General features: G+C 47.2%; 1 protein-coding gene across 1 annotated transcript in view; it reads left to right on the top strand.

The window, feature by feature from the left end:
* The window catches only part of LOC116741292 (FERM and PDZ domain-containing protein 2-like), an 86,741-nt gene that overhangs the window by 66,435 nt on the left and 1,098 nt on the right, over nt 1-19,208 (top strand). Inside the window, exons 16-24 of the mRNA XM_032607584.1 lie at nt 156-303; nt 2,023-2,031; nt 4,476-4,686; nt 9,716-9,816; nt 11,729-11,821; nt 12,466-12,573; nt 12,666-12,782; nt 15,833-16,038; nt 18,938-19,042. Of these exons, the coding sequence (XP_032463475.1) occupies nt 156-303; nt 2,023-2,031; nt 4,476-4,686; nt 9,716-9,816; nt 11,729-11,821; nt 12,466-12,573; nt 12,666-12,782; nt 15,833-16,038; nt 18,938-19,042 (1,098 nt within the window). The remainder of the gene's footprint in view (nt 1-155; nt 304-2,022; nt 2,032-4,475; nt 4,687-9,715; nt 9,817-11,728; nt 11,822-12,465; nt 12,574-12,665; nt 12,783-15,832; nt 16,039-18,937; nt 19,043-19,208) is intronic.

Below are 19,208 nucleotides of genomic sequence, written 5' to 3'. Positions count from 1 at the left end.
GACATCCACACACTTCCGGATGCCTAGTACATTGGTATCCAACCGACGGCTCCAGCATTTGGCTACTTTCTGGACAGTTGTGCTTCAATGGATAGGTAAGAACGATCAAACGATATATCAAACGATATATTAAAGTCTGTGCTTGCTTCCCTCAGCGAAAGAAGTTCATCATCACAGGCAGCATCACTGGGAAAAAGCACATGTTTTTCACCGATTCAGCCAAGACCTGTAAATATTTACTGGGCCTCTGCTGCGCCCAGCATGGATTTAACGCTCGGATGAGCTCTCCCGGAGTTACAACTGGTGAGTAGACACCATCTTCTCAACCTAGAGATATTTGGCTTTGAGTTTGCTGTTGATCTCTCACCATTATTTCCTATTCATTTATAAGAGGGCACAATATAATACAGTGGTTTCACCCTTCATACTCAGAGTGGTCTCTGCATGTGCGTCACCTGAGAGCTTGCCAGGGATGTAGAACCTCAGGCCCCTGAATCAGAATCTACATTCGAAAAAGAACCCAGGTGATCTGGATGCAGATGAAAGTTTGGGAACTCCAGGCTTGGAATGTGGAGCCTGGAGTTCAACAGACTCAGAGAGGTGCCACTTACTAGCTGCGTGACTTTGGACCGGTCACTTGCCCTCTCTGAGCCTTGGTGTCCTCAGTTGAGCAACTGGCCGTCCGGCAGGTTTGCGCTGCGCTCCAACAGGACAGTGTGTGTGCTGTCTGTAGCTCATCTAGAATGAGTGTCTGGCGTTCATGGCTCCATGTGACTAGTAATGGCAGCTCCTGCTTGTGGGGGGTTTTGTTAGGTGTCAGTCAATTCACAGGGGAGCTGTGTCACTGGCTCCTGCAGTCCTGGGACGGGGGATCAACTAGGAACCAAAATTGCTGAGCATTCAGACGTAGAACCAAATACAGAAAACAAACGTGGCATATTATTTGCAGCGAAACCAAATAAATATTTCTTTGAAATTGCAGAGTAGCATTTCCATGATATTTCCAGGGAATTGGAGGTAATGAATGTAAATTAGTTATGTCTTACCTGCTGAGATACAGTGTGAAACATCATCAATATCAATTTTATTGCCTGATATCAGTGAACATAAAATATTTATAAAGACTCCTTGGGCTTACTAGCAAAATTAGTCCTTCTAAGCCTGTTTCGCTCATAATATGCTATTTTCTCAAACTGCAAATTCTACCGTCATAGGAGTTTGGGGGAATCTAACATTTGTGTGGCCTCCACCTACAATGCTGTTCCTGCCTCCTTCCAGGCTCAGACCACCAACATAAGCCTCATTCTCCAAGAATAAGTTCAAGGACAACCTCCTCCTTGAAGTTCCTCCCGATTGACTGCCCCCGTACTCCCTTCCCAGGTGGAGTTGACTACTCCCTCTCTTGTGCAGACTCCGTCTTCTCACCTGTAATGTTCTGCCCCTTTTATTTGTGGATGTGTCTGCCTCCAGTTTGCAGTGGGCTGGGAGCTCCTGGAGGGCAGGGACAGTGTCCCCGTACCTTTACGGTTCCAGCATGGAACAGAGGTGTGTCAAGTGGGAGATGGTTACTACATGTTTTTTTGAATGAATGCATGGATGGATGATTAGTGTGGAAATACAATCATTTACTTAATCATTCCTCTAGATTTTAAGTTTGCTTTTCATTTTCCAATAACATGAATAATATTGCAGTAAACATCATTGGAAGAAAAATTTTCTGTATTGTGTATTATTTCTTTAAGGTAGATTTCAGTTCCATTTGGGGTATGAAGGTTGGGGCATTTTTAGGGCCCTTCCTGTTTTCCTGAGTGCCATTCCCATGTCCAGTATCATTGTGCCTGTTTCATTGCATCCTTGCTGGAATAGATATTATCATGTTTATCTTTGTTCATTTATGGGGAGAAATGATTTCTCAGTGTTGTTTCATTTGGCATTTCTTTGATTGTTAAGAAGTTGGACATTTTCCAAATGTTTCTTAGTCATTCTTCTGTGAAGTGTCTAAACAAGCATATTACTCTATAGTTATATTTGGTTCCCTGGGGAGAGAGAAAAATCAACAAGCTTTTACACGTGCATAAATTCAGGGCTAAATCAGGCAGGATCTGTCAGCATCGCAGAGTGGGACCACAGGCCTTCACTCAGCCCTTTCAGATGCATAGCAGGGGGCTGCAGGGATGCCGGTGGGCCTTCCATGAGCTTGTGGCTATGAGACTCTGCAGATCTGCAGTGGCTGCCCAGGATCCTGCCCTGGTTCCCTTTACCTTTTCCTTGGCTCTTGTACTCTTGAAACTCTGTTAAATAACCTTGGCTTCAGCCTTGCCATCTAGACTGATTTGGATATTTGTCAGCTACTTTCCTGGTGCCACAGTTAGGCTGTGAGTTCCCTGCCCCCGCCCTCCACCGGTGGACAGAAACCATTCGCTCTGCTTGACGTGTCAGTGGCATTGGGACATTCTTGGTATCCCTTCCTTCCATTCCTGAAAGGTTATCAACTCTTGGCTCTCCTACCTACCAATCAATCCTTCCTGCACCATTTGTCCAGCCAATTGAACCCCACTAAGCTAAGGCCTAATAATGATAACAGCACTTCTCACCAACCCCACCAGCCCCAGGAGCCCCCCTGCTTCATGCTGAATGCCTGATGCTAAGTGTTAGACACCCAGGCTCTCATTCCCTGACCTCACTGTGTGATCTGTCCTGTTAACAGAGCATCCTCCCCAGTGCCCTGTTGTTCTCCAGCTTCTTGCGGGGACAAAGCCCTGCTCAGGACCCAGGGCTGTGATGCTCTCATTCATCTGCTACCTTCTGGGAGCCCTCCTCCCCCAGGGGGCAGCCCCTTCTTCCTGCACCTCCAACCTCTATATGAAGGCTCCCTTGAAACCCATTAAACTTCTCTGAGCCTCTCCCTCTCACCACTTTCTTTCCGTGAAATGTCCCCCTGCGGGTATTAATACACCACAATTAAAGCTAAGATCACTATCCCTTTAAACCTTAGCGATCAGAGGGCCGGGCATGCTTCAGATGAATCTCCTGTGCTACTGTTTGTATCTCCATGTCCTCTATACGTCCATTTTCTGGCGTGGACTGTGGAGTCAGCCGAGTGTGAGTCCTGCTCTACCGCCTACAAGCCCTGGGACCTTGAGCAAATTGTGAACTCTCTCTTAGCCTCACTTTACCTCATCTATAAAATGGGTATAATAATATCTACCCCACAGGGTTATTGTGAGGATTAAATGTGACAATGCAGATAACATGCTTACCACTGGGCCTGGCATGTAACAAGCATGCGGGATGTGTGAACTGCTGGTGTGGATGTTACAGTCACTGCTGCTATGTGTCTGAGCGGGTCCAAGCTCTGGAGTCGGATACTGGACAATTTCTGCAAAAGCTGCAGGTCATATTCACTTTGCTTTTAGTCCTCCTTTCTTCCTTGCCTACTGTATGTGAATGATGGTACCTAATGCCTCCTAGACACAGAACGTTCTCAAAAAGTATTTTTTAAAGTCTACCTTTTTCAGTGGGCACAGTCCCGACAATGAACCAGGCACCATTGCAGGAAAGGGGGGCTGTCTGCTTGAGGAAATAAATGCTCATGGGCATGCTATCAGTGAAGGCATTTCACTGTGCTTTAGATACGCACACACACACAAACACACGTACAACTGGAGCCATACAAACGCCGTGTGCCCGAGCATTCTTTCCTTCTTGGTTTTAACAGGGAACAGATGGTTGGAACACAGTCATCATTTACTTTTTTCAAAATACAAACTGGGCTTTGTGTAAATCCTAGTTAATTCAAGGAATCTATCTATCAAATCCAGTTTCCTACGAATGACGTGAAGAGTGAAGTGGTGAGAACCACTCACATTCCTGGGCTCATTAGAATCATTTATTACCTCTTTCTGCAGGAAGGGAGGAAGGGAAGTGTGAAAGCTGGGAGACAACACATCTGATCCGTATTCATATTTCAGAAAATCGGATCTTAAATATTATTACCAAGGAAACTAAGCCGTGTAGAGATGAAAGATTACATTCCACAGGGCAGAGCGTAATCTTGGGAGCTCAGGTAGTTTGCAGACCTATTTGTTAAAACAACGTTTGGAGGATGGTTTGTAAAGGCAGCGAGCAGAGCGGATGACAGCGGTTAATTTTATACAAGGCTCTGCTGGCGCTGTGACACTGCCGTGAACCATGGCTCCAAGGCCTGTCAGCTGCCAGGGGATGGAGGGCATCTTGTTTCCTCCTTCCTGTGTGTCTGAGTTTTCTTTCCTTAGTCAGTACTAATTAGGCAGACGTGGCGTTCTCAGGGCTAATCATAGGAGCTCCACGAGCTAGCATGAGGAAAAATAGGCCCCTCCATGCAGACAAAGAAAAGCCGGGACAGAGCCTGGGGCCTGTGATGTGTGGCTGCCACAAGAGCGATGGGGCCAGCATCATTCTTGTATTTATGTTTATCTGTTTCTCCCACACTGCAGACTATGATAAGTGTGTGCAAATGGCCAGTCTGAGTCTTGCACACCTGGCCCAGTCCAAGCCGCTCACTTGGATCCAGAGACTGTCGTGCTCAGAAAATGCGCTGTTTGTACCCGGGCTGGAGGGTGCGGCAGGAGGCCTGCTACCCACGTCACTGGATAACTTCACTGTGGACACCAGCAAGGGGACCAGGGCGCAAGGGCTGAGAGGCAGGTGGGTTTGACATATCTGTTCTGTGGGCCCAAAGCATCATGTACTCGGTGCTCTGGAGTAATCCATACGTGAAGACGTTGTTTAAAGGATGTCAAATGTCTAAGGGGAGTATGCATTCATTGGGTAATTATCAACTAAATCCACGGAGATTTCCCGAAGGGCAGCTGTGGGCCAGATCTATGCTAGACACGGGACAGACATCCCCTGTCTCCCTGCTGCGTTGCTCTATCTTTTGGTGGAGAAAGAGCTAGGTGATGCTACAAAATTGAAGGGGACAAAATAAACAAGTTGCGATAGGCTATTTAGCCAGGTACTGTTCTAGGCACTGTACCCGTCAACTACATTAGCCCTCGCAACCCTGTGAAGTACTTTCTGTTCTCTCCCAGCGTGAGACTTGAACACACACAGCTGGCCCTGGAGTCTGTACTCCTAAGCTCTACATTGCCGATGCGTTCTCTTTTGATGGATTGCTTGCGATTTAATTTGCAAGGGAAAATAATGAGCTCATCAACACAACTTCACATTATAACATAATGATCCACAAATTTTAAAATAGCCTCGAAGTTGAATTGCACTTACATTACCAGTTCTATAAATAGCACAGATTCACAAGCAGCACAGGACCAATGAAGGGGGCTGTGGGAGGGAGCTGTTTTTTGGAATGAGTTATACATCTGCTTCAGCAAGAGGGTATGGGTGATTGATTTGAATGGCAATGCATATATTATATCTTAAAGTAATTCTTAGAAAATTACTGCTCCAGATCTTGTTGATGCAAATATGCATCTCCACGCACTGCAAACTAACTCAATAATGATGAAGCAGAACTATGTATTATTGTTACCGTGTAACAAACAACTCCAAAGCATAGTGACTTAAAACAACATGCATTTTGTTATTCTGTTTCACGATTTTCTGGGTTACAAATTTAGGCAAGGCTTGGCTGGGCGATTCTTCTGCTTTTCTTGAGGGTACTCATCAGGACTGGTCTGGAGGCTCCAGGACTGTGTTGTACATGTGCCCAGGCCCTCAGTGGGGATGGCTGGGATGGTGAGCTCAGCTGGGCCCTTCTCAATCCCAGTGTGGTCTCAGGCCCTTCTCCATGTGGTGCCTCCATGTGGAAGGTAGTGAGGCTTCTACACGGCAGCTCAGGGCTCCAAGGGCCCAAGTCGAGCTGCCAGTCTCCTGAAAGGCTGGGCCTGGAGCTGGCACATGGTCACTTCTGCCATACTCTCTTGGTCAAAGTAGTCACGTGTCAGCACAGATTCAGGGGCAGCAGAAACAGACCCCACCTCCTGATGTAGGAGTGTCAAAGCATATGTGGCCATCTTTAATCCGTCATTCAAACTGATAGCACTTTATAGCACTTTATAGATTAAAAGCCTGAAGAAGCCATGACTAGCTCAAGGCCACCTTGAGAATGTGTTGACTGCAAAGCACCCTTCCAGTGACCTGCCAGTGGGCACGCACAGGAGGGGATTGGCAGCACTGCATGGCAGCCAGCCTTCTCAACAGGAAGCTGAATTGGAGTCCTCAGCAATCTCTGGTTCTCCTCTAATTTTAGTTTATGAATGCCTGACTTTCACAACCCTTAGTAACTCACGTCAGAGGTTATGGGTCACCGTCCATGAAAAGGGAAATCTAGGGTCTTTGGCCATCTAGAAGGTCCCCAGAAGCACAGCCCAAGACAATGACTTGGGTGCAGGTGGTTTTTGTGGAGGTGATGCTGAGAAGCAGGAGTGAGCAGGGTAAGTGAGACAGGGGAGGAGGGAAAGTGAAAAGAAAGGGGGCAGTGTCATCAAGATAGCTGCTGTGGGCAGCCAGGGCTTAATGCCATGAGAAGTGCACAGAAGTCCTCCCAGAATTGTCTGAAGGACCAGGGAGCGGACACTTGTGCACCGGCTCCCATCCCGCGCTGGTGCAAGCTTGTCTGTGGGAGGTATGAACTCTCCTATACCGTTGGGCAAGGTGGGGGGATAGAGGGGGTGTGTGAGATGCCCAGGACGCTCAAGAAGCTCTAGGGCAGAAGGAGGACCATATCTGAGGCTAGATCAGCACGAGCTGAGGCTGAGCTCAGGTGGCACTGCCCACCACTGCTCTGGCCGGTCTGAGGTGGGACAAGGGCTGCATCCATCCGGCTCTGTCATCCCTGTGCACGGATGAGAAGTGCATCATCCTTGCTGTGGCTGGTGCAAAGATCAGCCAGCCCAGGGTCCCCTTCAGGCAGAGCGCTGGAACGAGCCCAATGCCGTGGAAATCCACCTACACCTACTCAGCTGTCTGCTGCGTGTGGTGTTGTGCTAGTTGTTTGTAACACCCGTGCCTCTCTTTCCTCATTTGTCTAGTGGTGGGAGCAGTGATGCCCACCCCACTGGGTGGCTGTGGGAATTAAATGGTGTTATAGAACTCTAAAGATGGGATGAGTCTGTGATGAGTGTCCTAATGTTGGTGCCCTTCCCCTAGTCTCTAGGGGAGAAGGTAGGAACACAAACCCTCTTAAAGGGGATAGAATGGTTAAATGTTTAAGGCAGACACAGATACAGCTTTATCGCTCCCCCGAGAGTGAGGTGATTTCCAGATAAGGGGACAGAGGAGGGCTGCATGGGGGAAGTGACAGCGGGTCTTGACCAACCATGGGTTTGGGCACAGTGAGAAGGAGGGGAGATAGGCAGGAATGCCATGAGCGAAGGCCCAGTTCCTCTTGCTACAAAAATTGGTTGAGTGTCTGCTGTGTGCCATCCCCGAGCTGTGCACTGAGGACTCAGCAGTGGGCAGGACGGACACAGCCCCTGCTTCATGGCGCTCACAGAGGTGACAAGCAGAGGGCCCGTGTGGCAGGAGCAGGTGGTGCTGCTGACCAGCGGGCCAGAGCCAGGACGGGAAGGATGGGACGGCATGCAGACACTGACACGCAAGAGATGGGACCCGCTTCCCAGTGTCGAGCCTGAGCAGCTGTGTGCTCAGCACTGCTTAGATCGGGGATGCCATCAGGGTGCCAACCCTGACATACAATCCCTGCCCCACGTACTTCATGGCACCTTTTCTGTGAGCCTTTCCTGACTGCCCTGGCCAGCACCACTGGCTCGCCTTCAAGCAGCTGCCCCCAGGGCCCCTCCACCCCGACATCCACGTGCATCTGTCTGTCCTGTAAACGGGGAACTTCCAGAGAACAGTGACGTGCCTGTCTCCTCCTCAGCTCTGAGGCCAGCATGCGGAGACTTTCAGTAAATGGCATTATTTTCTTTAGGTTTGCATTTTTAAAAGCTTATTTTAATTGTGGTAAAATATACATAACATAAAATTCACCCTTTTAACCATTTTTAAGTGGACAGCGGCGTACTGTTAAGTATATTCACATTGGTGCAGCCAGAATTCTTCTCATCTTGCCACACTGAACCTATGACCATTAAAAGACAAGTCCCCATCCCTACTCCCTGAGACCCTGGTAACCATCATTCTACTTTCTGTTTCTATGAATTTGACTACTTTAAGGACCTCACTCTACCGTACAAGTGGAATCACACAGTGTTAGTCTCTGTGATTTGCAGTAGGTGCTGCTTTTTATCCTTTTTAAACAATAGACTTGCACGTGTGACTTGGATCACATGGGCAGTGGCAGCCTAAGGCAGAAAATCCCTTCCTTTCTCCAGAGGCCCTCCCTTGTGGCCTTTCTTGGCCCCTCTGGGTCTGCTGGGATATCTCCTTCTTTGAAACCCAGGAGTGCTCTGCCAAAGCCTCTCCCTGGGCACTTAGGTCAGCTCTAGATGGCATGAAAGGCACCCATCCTGCAACTCGCAGTGGGCTGGGAGCTCCCAGAAGGCAGAGCCCATGTCTGATTCACCTTTACCCTCGGTCCCTTGCCAGCCCGGGGCCTGACTTCTAGTCGGATCTCAGTCAACTTGGGCTGAACTTGCTGAAATACACAGTATAAACAGGAGCTGAGTTGGAGTGAGGCCTTCTCCCTAATCTCTGAAGAGCAGCCCTGCGCTTGTCCCTCGCCCTGCATCTGCCTTCTCTCCCCCATCGCTCCTCTTCTTCCCTTTCTAGGTCTGGCCCCTTGAACAGCGCCAGGCTCTGTGCCCGGAGCACCGGGCATCACTGATCCCAGGTTGCAGTGAGAGGTGCGGTGGCAGCACCCATCCCTGCCTTGGGCCGGCTGCCTAAAGCAGTGGGGCAGGTGTGGGCTCCCTGAGGTTGGGGCCAACCTGGGTGATGAAGGGCTGATGGATCTGTTCAGATGGTCGACCTCCTGGCCTTCCTTCTTCAGATGAGGCCCAGTGCTGGCTTTTTCCAGGACTCTAAGTCCTGTGGCTTTGCCTCTGTTCTTTCTGCTCACTCTCTACTTTGTTCATCCCTGGATGTAGCTTATCTTGAGCAGAGCTGACCCTGTGGGTCAGGCAGGGTCCCCACTTAATTCATTATTCTTCTAGGGCCTAGAACATCCTTTGTTTGCTAGAATGCTGGCTCGGCAAAGCCAACTGAATGCCGGCATGAAAGATTCTTGTTTTCAGCTCAGTATTACTAGGGGGTAGCCAACTCCAGTATCTGCAAGGATCAAGCAGGTAAGTTACTGTGTGAAACCCTCAGTGGAGGTGCTGGAACATCACAGTGGAGGTGTTGGAACATGGCTGGCCCAGCTGAAAAAGCAAACAACAGAAAAATCAGGACCCACTAAAAGCATGAGTACTTTATACCTACTACCTCATTTTGGGGCCATCACAAGTCTAGGAAATAAGAATATTCTTATTTTCTGGTTAAGGAAATGGAGGTTTGGAAGGGCTGCTTATTCAACTCAAAGGAGAGATAGTGGGAGGTTCATAGGGGGCCTGGGTGACTCTAGGGTCCCCTCTAAGATAGAAAGCCCCCAAAGCCATTCTTTCCAGTGTACTTCTGATAACCAGATCGGCCCTTGATGGGGTCTGTCTATGTATCTGTTGACCGATGAGCATGTTCCCACCACCCACACTCAGAATGGCAGGAAGTTGCCTTCTAGGGGCATCTTACCTCATCTTGTTGACTTTCCCTGCAGGCCCTGCCCTGGCCACGAGCAGCTGGAGCACATCTGTTTGACCCAGAAGCCAACGACTTGTGACCCTCTCTCTGGACGGCCTGCTCAGAGCACGCACACAGGTACGGGCCAAGCCGTGGGCTTGGGGTAAAGGAAACCTTACACGTGACTCTTGCTTTCAATCTTTTGCCACTACTTCATTTTGCTTCCTCAATAATGTTCACAATCTTTTTGCTTTTCCATTAATCTCAAAACTACTTATGTAGAAGGTGAAAGATTTATTCGATCTGAAGAAAACCAGAGTATTCTGTCATACACAGTGAAGTAAGTCAGAAAGAGAAAAACAAATACCGTATGCTAACACATATATATGGAATCTAAAAAAAAAAAAAAAGGCCCTGAAGAACATAGGGGCAGGACAGGAATAAAGACACAGACGTAGAGAATGGACTTGATGACACGGGGAGGGGAAGGGTAAGCTGGGACGAAGTGAGAGAGTGGCATGAACATATATACACTACCAAATGTAAAATAGATAGCTAGTGGGAAGCAGCTGCATAGCACAGGGAGATCAGCTCGGTGCTTTGTGACCACCTAGAGGGGTGGGATAGGGAGGGCAGGAGGGAGGGAGACACAAGAGGGAGGAGATATGGGGATACATGTATGTGTATAGCTGATTCACTTTGTTATACATCAGAAACTAACACACCATTGTAAAGCAATTATACTCCAATAAAGATGTTAAAAAAAGAACAAAACTACTTATGGTTGGGAAAAGCCCATGATGTCCACCTTTGGCTTGGGCTGAGCACATAGATTCTGAATGTGTTAGCACTGGTGAAGATTCCCAGCGCTCGATTCCAGCGTGAGGAATACCTGCTGTGGAGGGGCGTGGCTGGATAAACGTATCATTCATTTTCTTTACAACTCTTCATATGGGCCCAGAATATCATCCTCCCACTACTCACCAGAAAACATATACAGGGCAGGCGGCATTCCCCTCTGTCATATATCCTCCAGGCAGGTCCCCAGTGGGACATAAAGACAAAGAGATTCCTGAGCTAGAGAAGATATTTATATTTGATAAGTGTTAAGCCTGGGATTGGATCTGGAATACCACCAGGTGGCTCTTTACCATGAACTGTGTGCAGGTCCCACCATGGTCCGTTGGGGGAGGGAGCGATGTGGAAAACGCTGGAGGGCAGGTCACTCTTTGGGAATTTTTCCACGTGCTCTGTGGTCAACACTGGATTGCCCGTCAGGGCTCTGCATTGGGTCCCCTCCAAGACCCAAGCTGGGGGAACCCTGCTCTGGGCTGCAGGGCCATATCACCCCCTACTGTTAGGGGCCCAAGACGGGAAGGCTTTGCTGGCTCATCTCTGTGCTCCAACTTTAGTTTCAGTTTTCACTGCCAGCAAGGTCACCTCTGCTCAGATTCTGTCTTGTCCCAAGACCAATGCAGAAAAAAGAATAGCTGTAGTAAGTCCTGCAGAGCAAGCACCATGGCCCACCTACCTTTGCCTCTGCCCTTGATGAGCCAACACTGACCTGGTGAGGGTCAGAAGTATGTGTTCACAGATGAACTTTTCTACAAAATAGAAACAGACTCACAGACGTAGAGAACAGACTTGTGGTTGCCAAGGGGGAGGGGGCTGGGGGAAGGATGGATTGGGAGTTTGGGATTAGCAGATGCAAACTATTATATATAGGATGGATAAACAGCAAGGTCCTATTGTATAGCACAGGGAACTATATTCAATATCCTGTGATAAACCATAATGGAAAAGAATATGAAAAGAATGCATATATATGTATAACTGAACCACTTTGCTGTATAGCAGAAATTAACACAACATTGTAGATAACCGTACTTCAGTAAAATAAATTTAAAAAACTTATTTAAAAAAAGAGTATGTGTTCAGCCATCCATGCCCAGCATTGTGCGTGTGTGTGAAATAGTGTTCACACCTTTTGTATTAGGTCTCTGATAATTTGGGGGAAAAGCACAATGTGGGGCTTTGTTTCCACTTCCAGGGCCACAAAATAAGAGGAGAAGGAGCTTTACAGCCGAACCAGATCGAGAAATTGTGCACGTGGCACTGAGCCGGGATCCACGCCGTGGTTTTGGTAAGAGGGCTCCTGGCAGGGGGGACCCAGTCTTTCCGTCTGGGCAGAGGGGAGGTGTGTGCCATCTTCCCTTTAGACTTTTCTACTCCGTTTTCCTGCCTGTCCTCTCCCAATTTGACTTTTTCAGTGATCACTTCTTTTTCTTCCCTTTAAATGTCCCTAACCAGCAATGGGATGTTGGGGTCAAAGTTTCCTTTTAGGCCTGATCAGGTTTTGGGGTGCAGATCTTGAAAATCTAAGTATAAGATAGAAAAAGGCTTTTCCGTCTAATACCACGTAATAATCTTTCTCTAGCATATTTAGATTCTTAGGGATGGGGAAGAGTAGTCAATCTTTTTCACCTCTTACTATTTACCACATTCGAAGACCCTTAAGAAGAGAAGGGTTACTTCATTAAAAATCATCTTTTTTTTTCCGATCTGATTATGTATGGGAACAATAATACATAATGTTCCTAGCTGTAGTTGTGCTTATGAATGCGGGACAATCCACTTTTCTCCATCTGTCATGGCAGAGTAGAAAGAGCTGTTGGTACAAATATCAGCATTGCTACTTAGTAGCTGTGTGATCTCAAGCAAATAACCTAACCTCTCTGAGCTGCAAAATCATTAAGTATCATCTTCTTTCATATAATTGGATTATAGGTTTTGTCATCAATGAGGGAGAAGATGTAGGCAAAGTTGATCCTGGCATCTTTATATCTTCTATTATACCTGGGGGACCAGCTGAAAAAGCTAAAAAGATCAAACCAGGTATGTCATTTTTGATTGCCAGAGATGCTGCTTTAAGGAACTGCTCTTTCTCATTTCCTTGATGGGATTATTGAGATGTCTTATGTTTCCAGGAGGGCAGATATTAGCCTTGAATCACATCAGTCTGGAGGGCTTCACATTCGACATGGCTGTTAGAATGATTCAGAATTCTCCTGACAACATAGAATTAATCATTTCTCAGTCAAAAGGTATGTCTTAACCCCCTTTCAGAAGCTGAGAGCCTCCTTTATTTTTAAGGAGTACATTTTTACAAACAGAGTACTGGGGCTTTAAGTCCGTGTAGGTCTTTTGTATTACCTCTCTCGTGATAGTGGCTTTGGCACAAATCAATAAACTCTGCAATTTCAGGGGCAGAATGGGTTCTACCATTGCTTGTCCTGCTGAATGGGAGAAGCCTGCTCTAGTTCTTTATTAGATGCAGCTATTGTGTGTTTTTCTGCCACTCTTCTCGCATGACAGGGAGGATACTCTTTCTATCAGCCAAGTCCTTATTGAAAGTGGCTACTGCAGTAATTCTACATATTTGGGGCTTAGTCGTGGAATCCGGTGGGAAGGAGACAGGGGGCTGTTCTCGAAGCTGAAGTGCATAACAAGCGTTCTGTTCTAATTTGGTTAAGACTCAGCATGTTAGAGATCAACCCAAAGAGTAAAGGTTGTTTTTTTTTTTTAAAGATGATTTTATTCGTCCTTTAGATAGCTAGCCAACAATTGCCTGTACTGAAGGATAAGATGACTCTGTTTATCTGGGTCAGGTTTGGGGTGGTAATGGGGGGATGTTAATATCCCTTTCCCTCCCAGTTACCCGGGCTCACCACAGCATTTTGGTTGGGTGATCCTGCCATTTTCCAGAAGGCTGCCTACAAAGCCAGGCCCACACTCTAGGAGCTTTGTACAACCTCCTCTCATGTACAGAAATGCTTCATGTCACACCAGCCAGCATTTTCTGGTCCTAAATACAGTCACCCCGTTGGCCTTGGCCTCTGAAAACCACATGCCCTGTCTCACTCTTGCACATGGACACACCATCACCAGGTGGCTTTCCAGGTGCTGCATCTGCCCTTCGTCCAGAAGCTGTGGGGGGATGGGGGCTGGCAAAGCTGGGGCCTTAGCCATGCGCCTTTCATCCTGTGCTTGGACCTGACCCAGGGGCTAGCCCGGCCCTTCCACAGCACCTGCCCCAACACACTGCTCTGTTGGATTTCCTACACTGTCACTGTTCTTCCCACAATGTTTTAGCTGTCCTTGTATTTCCCTCCATACTTTGCACAGGAAAGGACAGAGGGGAGCGATCAAACCATCCTATTTTTAAAATCAGGAAACATAATGCAGCTGAGCTGGGGTCCATTCAGCGTCAAGGATGGCCTGCTGGGGTGGGGATGTCCAAAACTGGCACCCAAAGTCTGCGAGGCTCCAACCTCACTTTAGAGTTTCAGATGATGGAGTACCCGCAGTGCCTGTGAATTACGTGTCCTCTCATCCTGGAGCCCCTGTCACCTGTTGGTAACTCTGCCTGGTCACAGTTGGGGTTCCTCGAAACAGCTGCCACCTTTGTTGGAGGAAGATGCTTCCACAGTGACTCTGGCTGGTCACTGTGGGCAGAGGCTTGACCGCCGTGAGTTTCTATCTGGTTGGGCTGCTGTTGGGGCATGTGCTCTAGACTGGAGATCAAAGACAAGGCAGAGAGACTTCCCATCAGGAGCAGACATCACCCTCCACTACAGATTGAGTTTTAGTTACTCGCAGAAGTTCTAGCTTGTATTTCCGTTAGGCAGGACATACGTTGCACAGCTTGACGTTTTAATCCAGTCGTAAGTCTTGTCCTTGTCTCTTGTGGAGGGTGTGGAAGAAAATAAACAGATGCTTACAACATTGCTAGAAGGACAATGACAGTAGAATAGCTAGTGAGAAGCAGCTTGGTGCTTTGTGACCACCTAGAGGGGTGGGATAGGGAAGGTGGGAGGGAGACGCGAGAGGGAGGAGATATGGGGATACATGTATACGTATAGCTGATTCACTTTGTTATCCAGCAGAAACTAACACACCATTGTAAAGCAATTATACTCCAATAAAGATGTTAAAAATAAAGAAATTGCCAGGAATAAGGCATTACTGAACGGTGGCCCACCACTCTCTACTGAATACCTTTAGGCTTGAACTACTTCTAATCTGATTCATTAAATTAAGTTTATCCACTGTGTGAGTTGGGCATTTTCCTGAGTACTAATGAGTCTGTATCAAAAGTTGTAAACTTACTTGTGTGACTACATATCCAGATGTAAAGAAGATCTGTGTTCCTTCCTCCCATATACATTTGTTGAATAGCTGATATTAACATATGCATGGTAAATACACGTATTGAGGCTCTTAGTACTATGTACTAAGCTGTAATCTCTTTCTCTCTCTCTCTACATGTATAAACATCTCTCTATATTTAATTTCTAAGCCTCACCAACCCTATGAGGTAGTTGAGATTATCTCTATTTTAGATATGAGGAAATTGAGGTCCAAAAATGTGAATTACCTTCCCCAGGGTTTTACCTAGTGATTCCTGACCTCATGTTCTTTCCTCTGCTCTGTGCCAGCTCAAGGGTCAGACATGGGGTAAATGGGAATCAGTGGCCCAGTCTTCACCCATAGGGAGTCCACCACCTGGTTTGTACCAAGTTCCCCCCAAAGAACCAGACATGGTGAACTTTGGATCACAGGGTGATTACAGGTGTGCTCAGCAGGGACTCTGGAAGAGGCTAGCTTTAAGAGCAACATGGTGGTTGTGGGGTTTTGGGCAAGATGTAATCCTTTTGACTCTGCTTTCTTGTGTTTGAACTGGGATCACACCTTCCTGGTGGGTATGTTGAAAACATGGAAAGATACGTATATCTTTCCGTACGTAAATATGTGTATATGTGTGTGTGTGTGTGTGTGTGTGTGTGTGTGTGTGTGTGGTGCCCATATGTGGCAAGAGCTTAAAAGGGGGGAACTGCCATTATAACCATCCGTTGCTCCTGTGTTTTCATAATTGGGTCACACAAGCTCTATTTAAGTTTCAAGAACACATCCAGAATCTTCCCTTCCTCTATTCTAAATGTATCATCTCTCATGAGGTGCTAAACTCACATGGCTCCCAGCAGCTATAAAAGGTCTTTCTGTCATTGGAGGAAAATGCTATGCCCCACATAGAAATGCCACTGAGACGCCAGCCTTTCCAAGCTGTTGATTTCTTCTTGGCTTGTTTTTATAGGTGTTTGTGGAAATACCTCAAGCGAGGAGAAGAATAGCACGGCCAACTCTGGGGTCTTCTCTACAGACAGCCTGAGCAACGGGCACCTGGGAAGTTTTTCATCACACACACAAGACCAGGAAAGAAATATTGAAGAACTGGAAATGGCTCGGACTCAGAGCTTAATGCCCAGGCTGAGACCTCAGCTGTCTGCTCCACCATTAAAGGTAATCTTTCCCTTGCTTCACTCTCTAGAATCTGGAGGAAAGAGAACAGGCTGTGGAGCCCAACAGCCTTGGCTCCAAAGTCCCTCTTTGTTCTCTATTTGCCATGTCAGGGAATAAATTCTTACAGTGCAAGGTTGTTGAGAAGAATATAAAGGGGAAAAGGCAAAGCTTCTAGCGCAGTGCCAGGGCTCAGTGTTTGAGGTTTCAGTGTCCTCGGTCACTAATTTTAACTGTGACGGATAATAACTGGCTTCTGCCGAGGGCCACGCATGGACAATCAGACATCTTGTATTCTTGGTCTCTAGTTGGTCCTCAAGCTGCAACTCATTGCCTTCGCTCTTGACAACACACCAAGGAGGAAGAAGACAAAGGCCAGCTCTGGCATGCAGAGAACTGTCTGCTTTAGTCCCAGGGCCGCCAGACTCCAGCTGTGTTTCCTTAGACACTGGATGGAAAGGTCTCCTTTTGCCCCTCCAGACCTCTCTCCGTTTTTCTCTGGGCCCCGTGGAGCTGACACTCACAGACTGTGTCAGCCCTCTGTCTTCTGGTTGGCTCTGCCCAGAAGCCCTGTGTCTAGGAAAAGAGAGTTGTTTTCCTTTATCTCACACTACTACCCCACTCACAACACTCTGACACCAGCTGGGTGGGTTTTCCACATCAAGCAATTCCGACACTAACAGACTGGAATTAGCACCAGATCCCACAGGTGAAGGACCCATCCCTCAAGACAGCCTCCACTCCAGATGACAATGAAGTTGTCCGTCCCCTGGTTACCCACACTTCTGTCTGACTTGGCTGCAAATTGGAGGTCCCCATGGCCCCCTCCTCGGGTTTGTTAATTTCCTAGAGCAGCTCACAGGATCCAGGAAAACACTTTCCTTGCTATCGCTGATTTACTATAAAGGATGTTTTAAAGGTACAAGGGAGGAGACAGAGGAAGAGATGCATAGGGTGAGGTCTAGAAGGGTCCTGAGAGCAGCGTCATCTGCCCCTGTAGAGTTGGGGTGTGCCGTACTCTGCATAGATGTGTTTATGAACCTGGAAACTACGAATCCCATACTTTTGAAATTTTTATGGAGGCTTCAGCACGCAGGCATAGTGGATCATTAGCTCAATCTCTAGCCCCTCTTGCCTTCCCAGAGGATGGGAGGTTGAGTGGAGTGGAAAGTTTCAAGCTTCTAATCATGGCTTGGTTTTCTGGTGACCAGCCCCCATCCTGAAGCTACGCAGGAACCAGAGTTCCCTCTTTAGAACAAAAGGCATTCTTATAACCCAGAAAATTTCAAGGGATTTGAGAGCTCTGTGTCAGGAACTGAGGTCAAAGACCAAATATTAGAACAAAAGATGCTCCTAGTCTCCTATCACTTAGGAATTTTTAAAAAAAATTTAGACATCCCTGTATTTTATTTTTTTTATCACTCATTGTGATATAATTGACATATATGTGTGTGTCTATACATATGTACATATGTATATAGACACACACACACATATATAGCAAAATGATTACCACAACAAGGTTAGTTAGCAGGTCCATCCCCTCACAGAGTTAAAATTGTGTGTGTGTGTGTGTGTGTGTGTGTGTATGTGTGTGTGTGTGTGTGTGTGTGTGGAGAGCGTTTTGGATATACTCTCTTAGCAGCTTGCAAATATACAATACAGTATTTCTAACTATAGTAACCATGCAGTACGTTACATACCCAGAAATTATTTACCTTATAACTGGAAATTTGTACCCTCTGACACCTTCACCCATACTCCCCACTGCCCACCCCTCGCCCTCACTCTGGCAACTACCAATCCACTACTCTGCTTCTGAGTTTGTTTTTTTAGATTCCACATACATCACTTAGGAAATTACAAGGGTTGAAGGAGCTCTGTGCCAGGGGTGGGGGGCAGAGACCACTATATAGGTTTTCTCTTACTTCACAGTCTAGTGGGAGCCTGCAGCTGGCGGATAAGTGAGTACTGGCTTGTCACCCTGCCTGTGCTCAGGTTGGCTGTGGCCCTCTGCTGAAGAACACAGCTCCTGTTAGGAGCTCTTTGCCCTCGAGCTCTTTACCACTCGCTCAGTTCCATCAGCCATCCCTCCTCTCGCTCCTCAGGCTCAGGAAAGTTAAGAGCGTCCGCTGTTTCTAGCCCCGAGGTGCTTAGCTCTCCTCATCGGTTTCTTTAACTGCTTGCCCACACCTTTGAAAGCAGGCCTTGTGTCAGCTCTCCTCCATCACCCAGGATGGGGATGTACACCTTCTCTTGGTGCTCAGTTAATCTCGTAGCATGACTGGACGGATGAATCAACATGACATGCATGTCACAGCACCAAGCAAAATGCCTGGCATGAGGTAGAAAATACTCTCTTCTGTTCTTCTCTCAAGAATTCAACCACTGTAAAGTAGAGACCCAGTATAGCTACCCTTGCTAGAGATGATTGAAGGTCCTCCTGAGGTTTTCTTCTGCTCCAGAAGCTGCTGTGTATCTGGTATCCAGCATGCCTTCACTTGACTGGTGTCATGTGTGAAGCTACCAGGGAGTGTCTAGATGACTTCAGTTCTCATAACGATATTTGCATCATGAGTAGAAACAGGGGGAATCTACTGAGACCCTGTTATGTGCTGGGCATCATTCATATTCACTGTTAGACGGTGATCTCTCATTGCAGTTCTGTGGATTGGGGAAGAAGTCTGGAGAGACCAAGAGACAGGTGCAAAGTCATATGGGGAGGAGCTGATTAAGTGGAGAGTGAATTCCCTGTTGGCCCAGCCCTGAAACTTATGATTTTTTTTTTTGGTGTGCAATGCTGCTGGCTCCTGAGAGCAGGTGAGAGCTAAGAGGTGCCATCTGCTTAGGCAGGGCCAGTGCCTTCACTTCTTCTTTCTTTTTGTTTGCTCATTCGTGGCAGGGTACTGGTTCTTCGTGTCCTCTATCACCTTCAGAAAACAATGCCAGTGAAATCTACTTCGTGGAGCTGGTTAAAGAAGATGGGACACTTGGATTCAGCGTGACTGTAAGAATTCTTAGGAGAGCTTAGAAAGTAAACAGTTGAAAGATGTTCATCTGGAGTCTTGGTGGGCATTGCACTCATATGCCAATCTCTGATAACCCAGTGATCACTGAGTACAAGCAACACGTCAGAAGTGATGAACCAAGAAAGTCAGTGGCGCCCTCAGTGA

Source organism: Phocoena sinus, chromosome 16 (assembly GCF_008692025.1).
Source record: "Phocoena sinus isolate mPhoSin1 chromosome 16, mPhoSin1.pri, whole genome shotgun sequence".
Lineage (NCBI taxonomy): Eukaryota > Metazoa > Chordata > Mammalia > Artiodactyla > Phocoenidae > Phocoena > Phocoena sinus.
The sequence above is the reverse complement of the archived record's forward strand: the minus strand, read 5'-3'. Positions and strand labels throughout refer to the sequence as shown.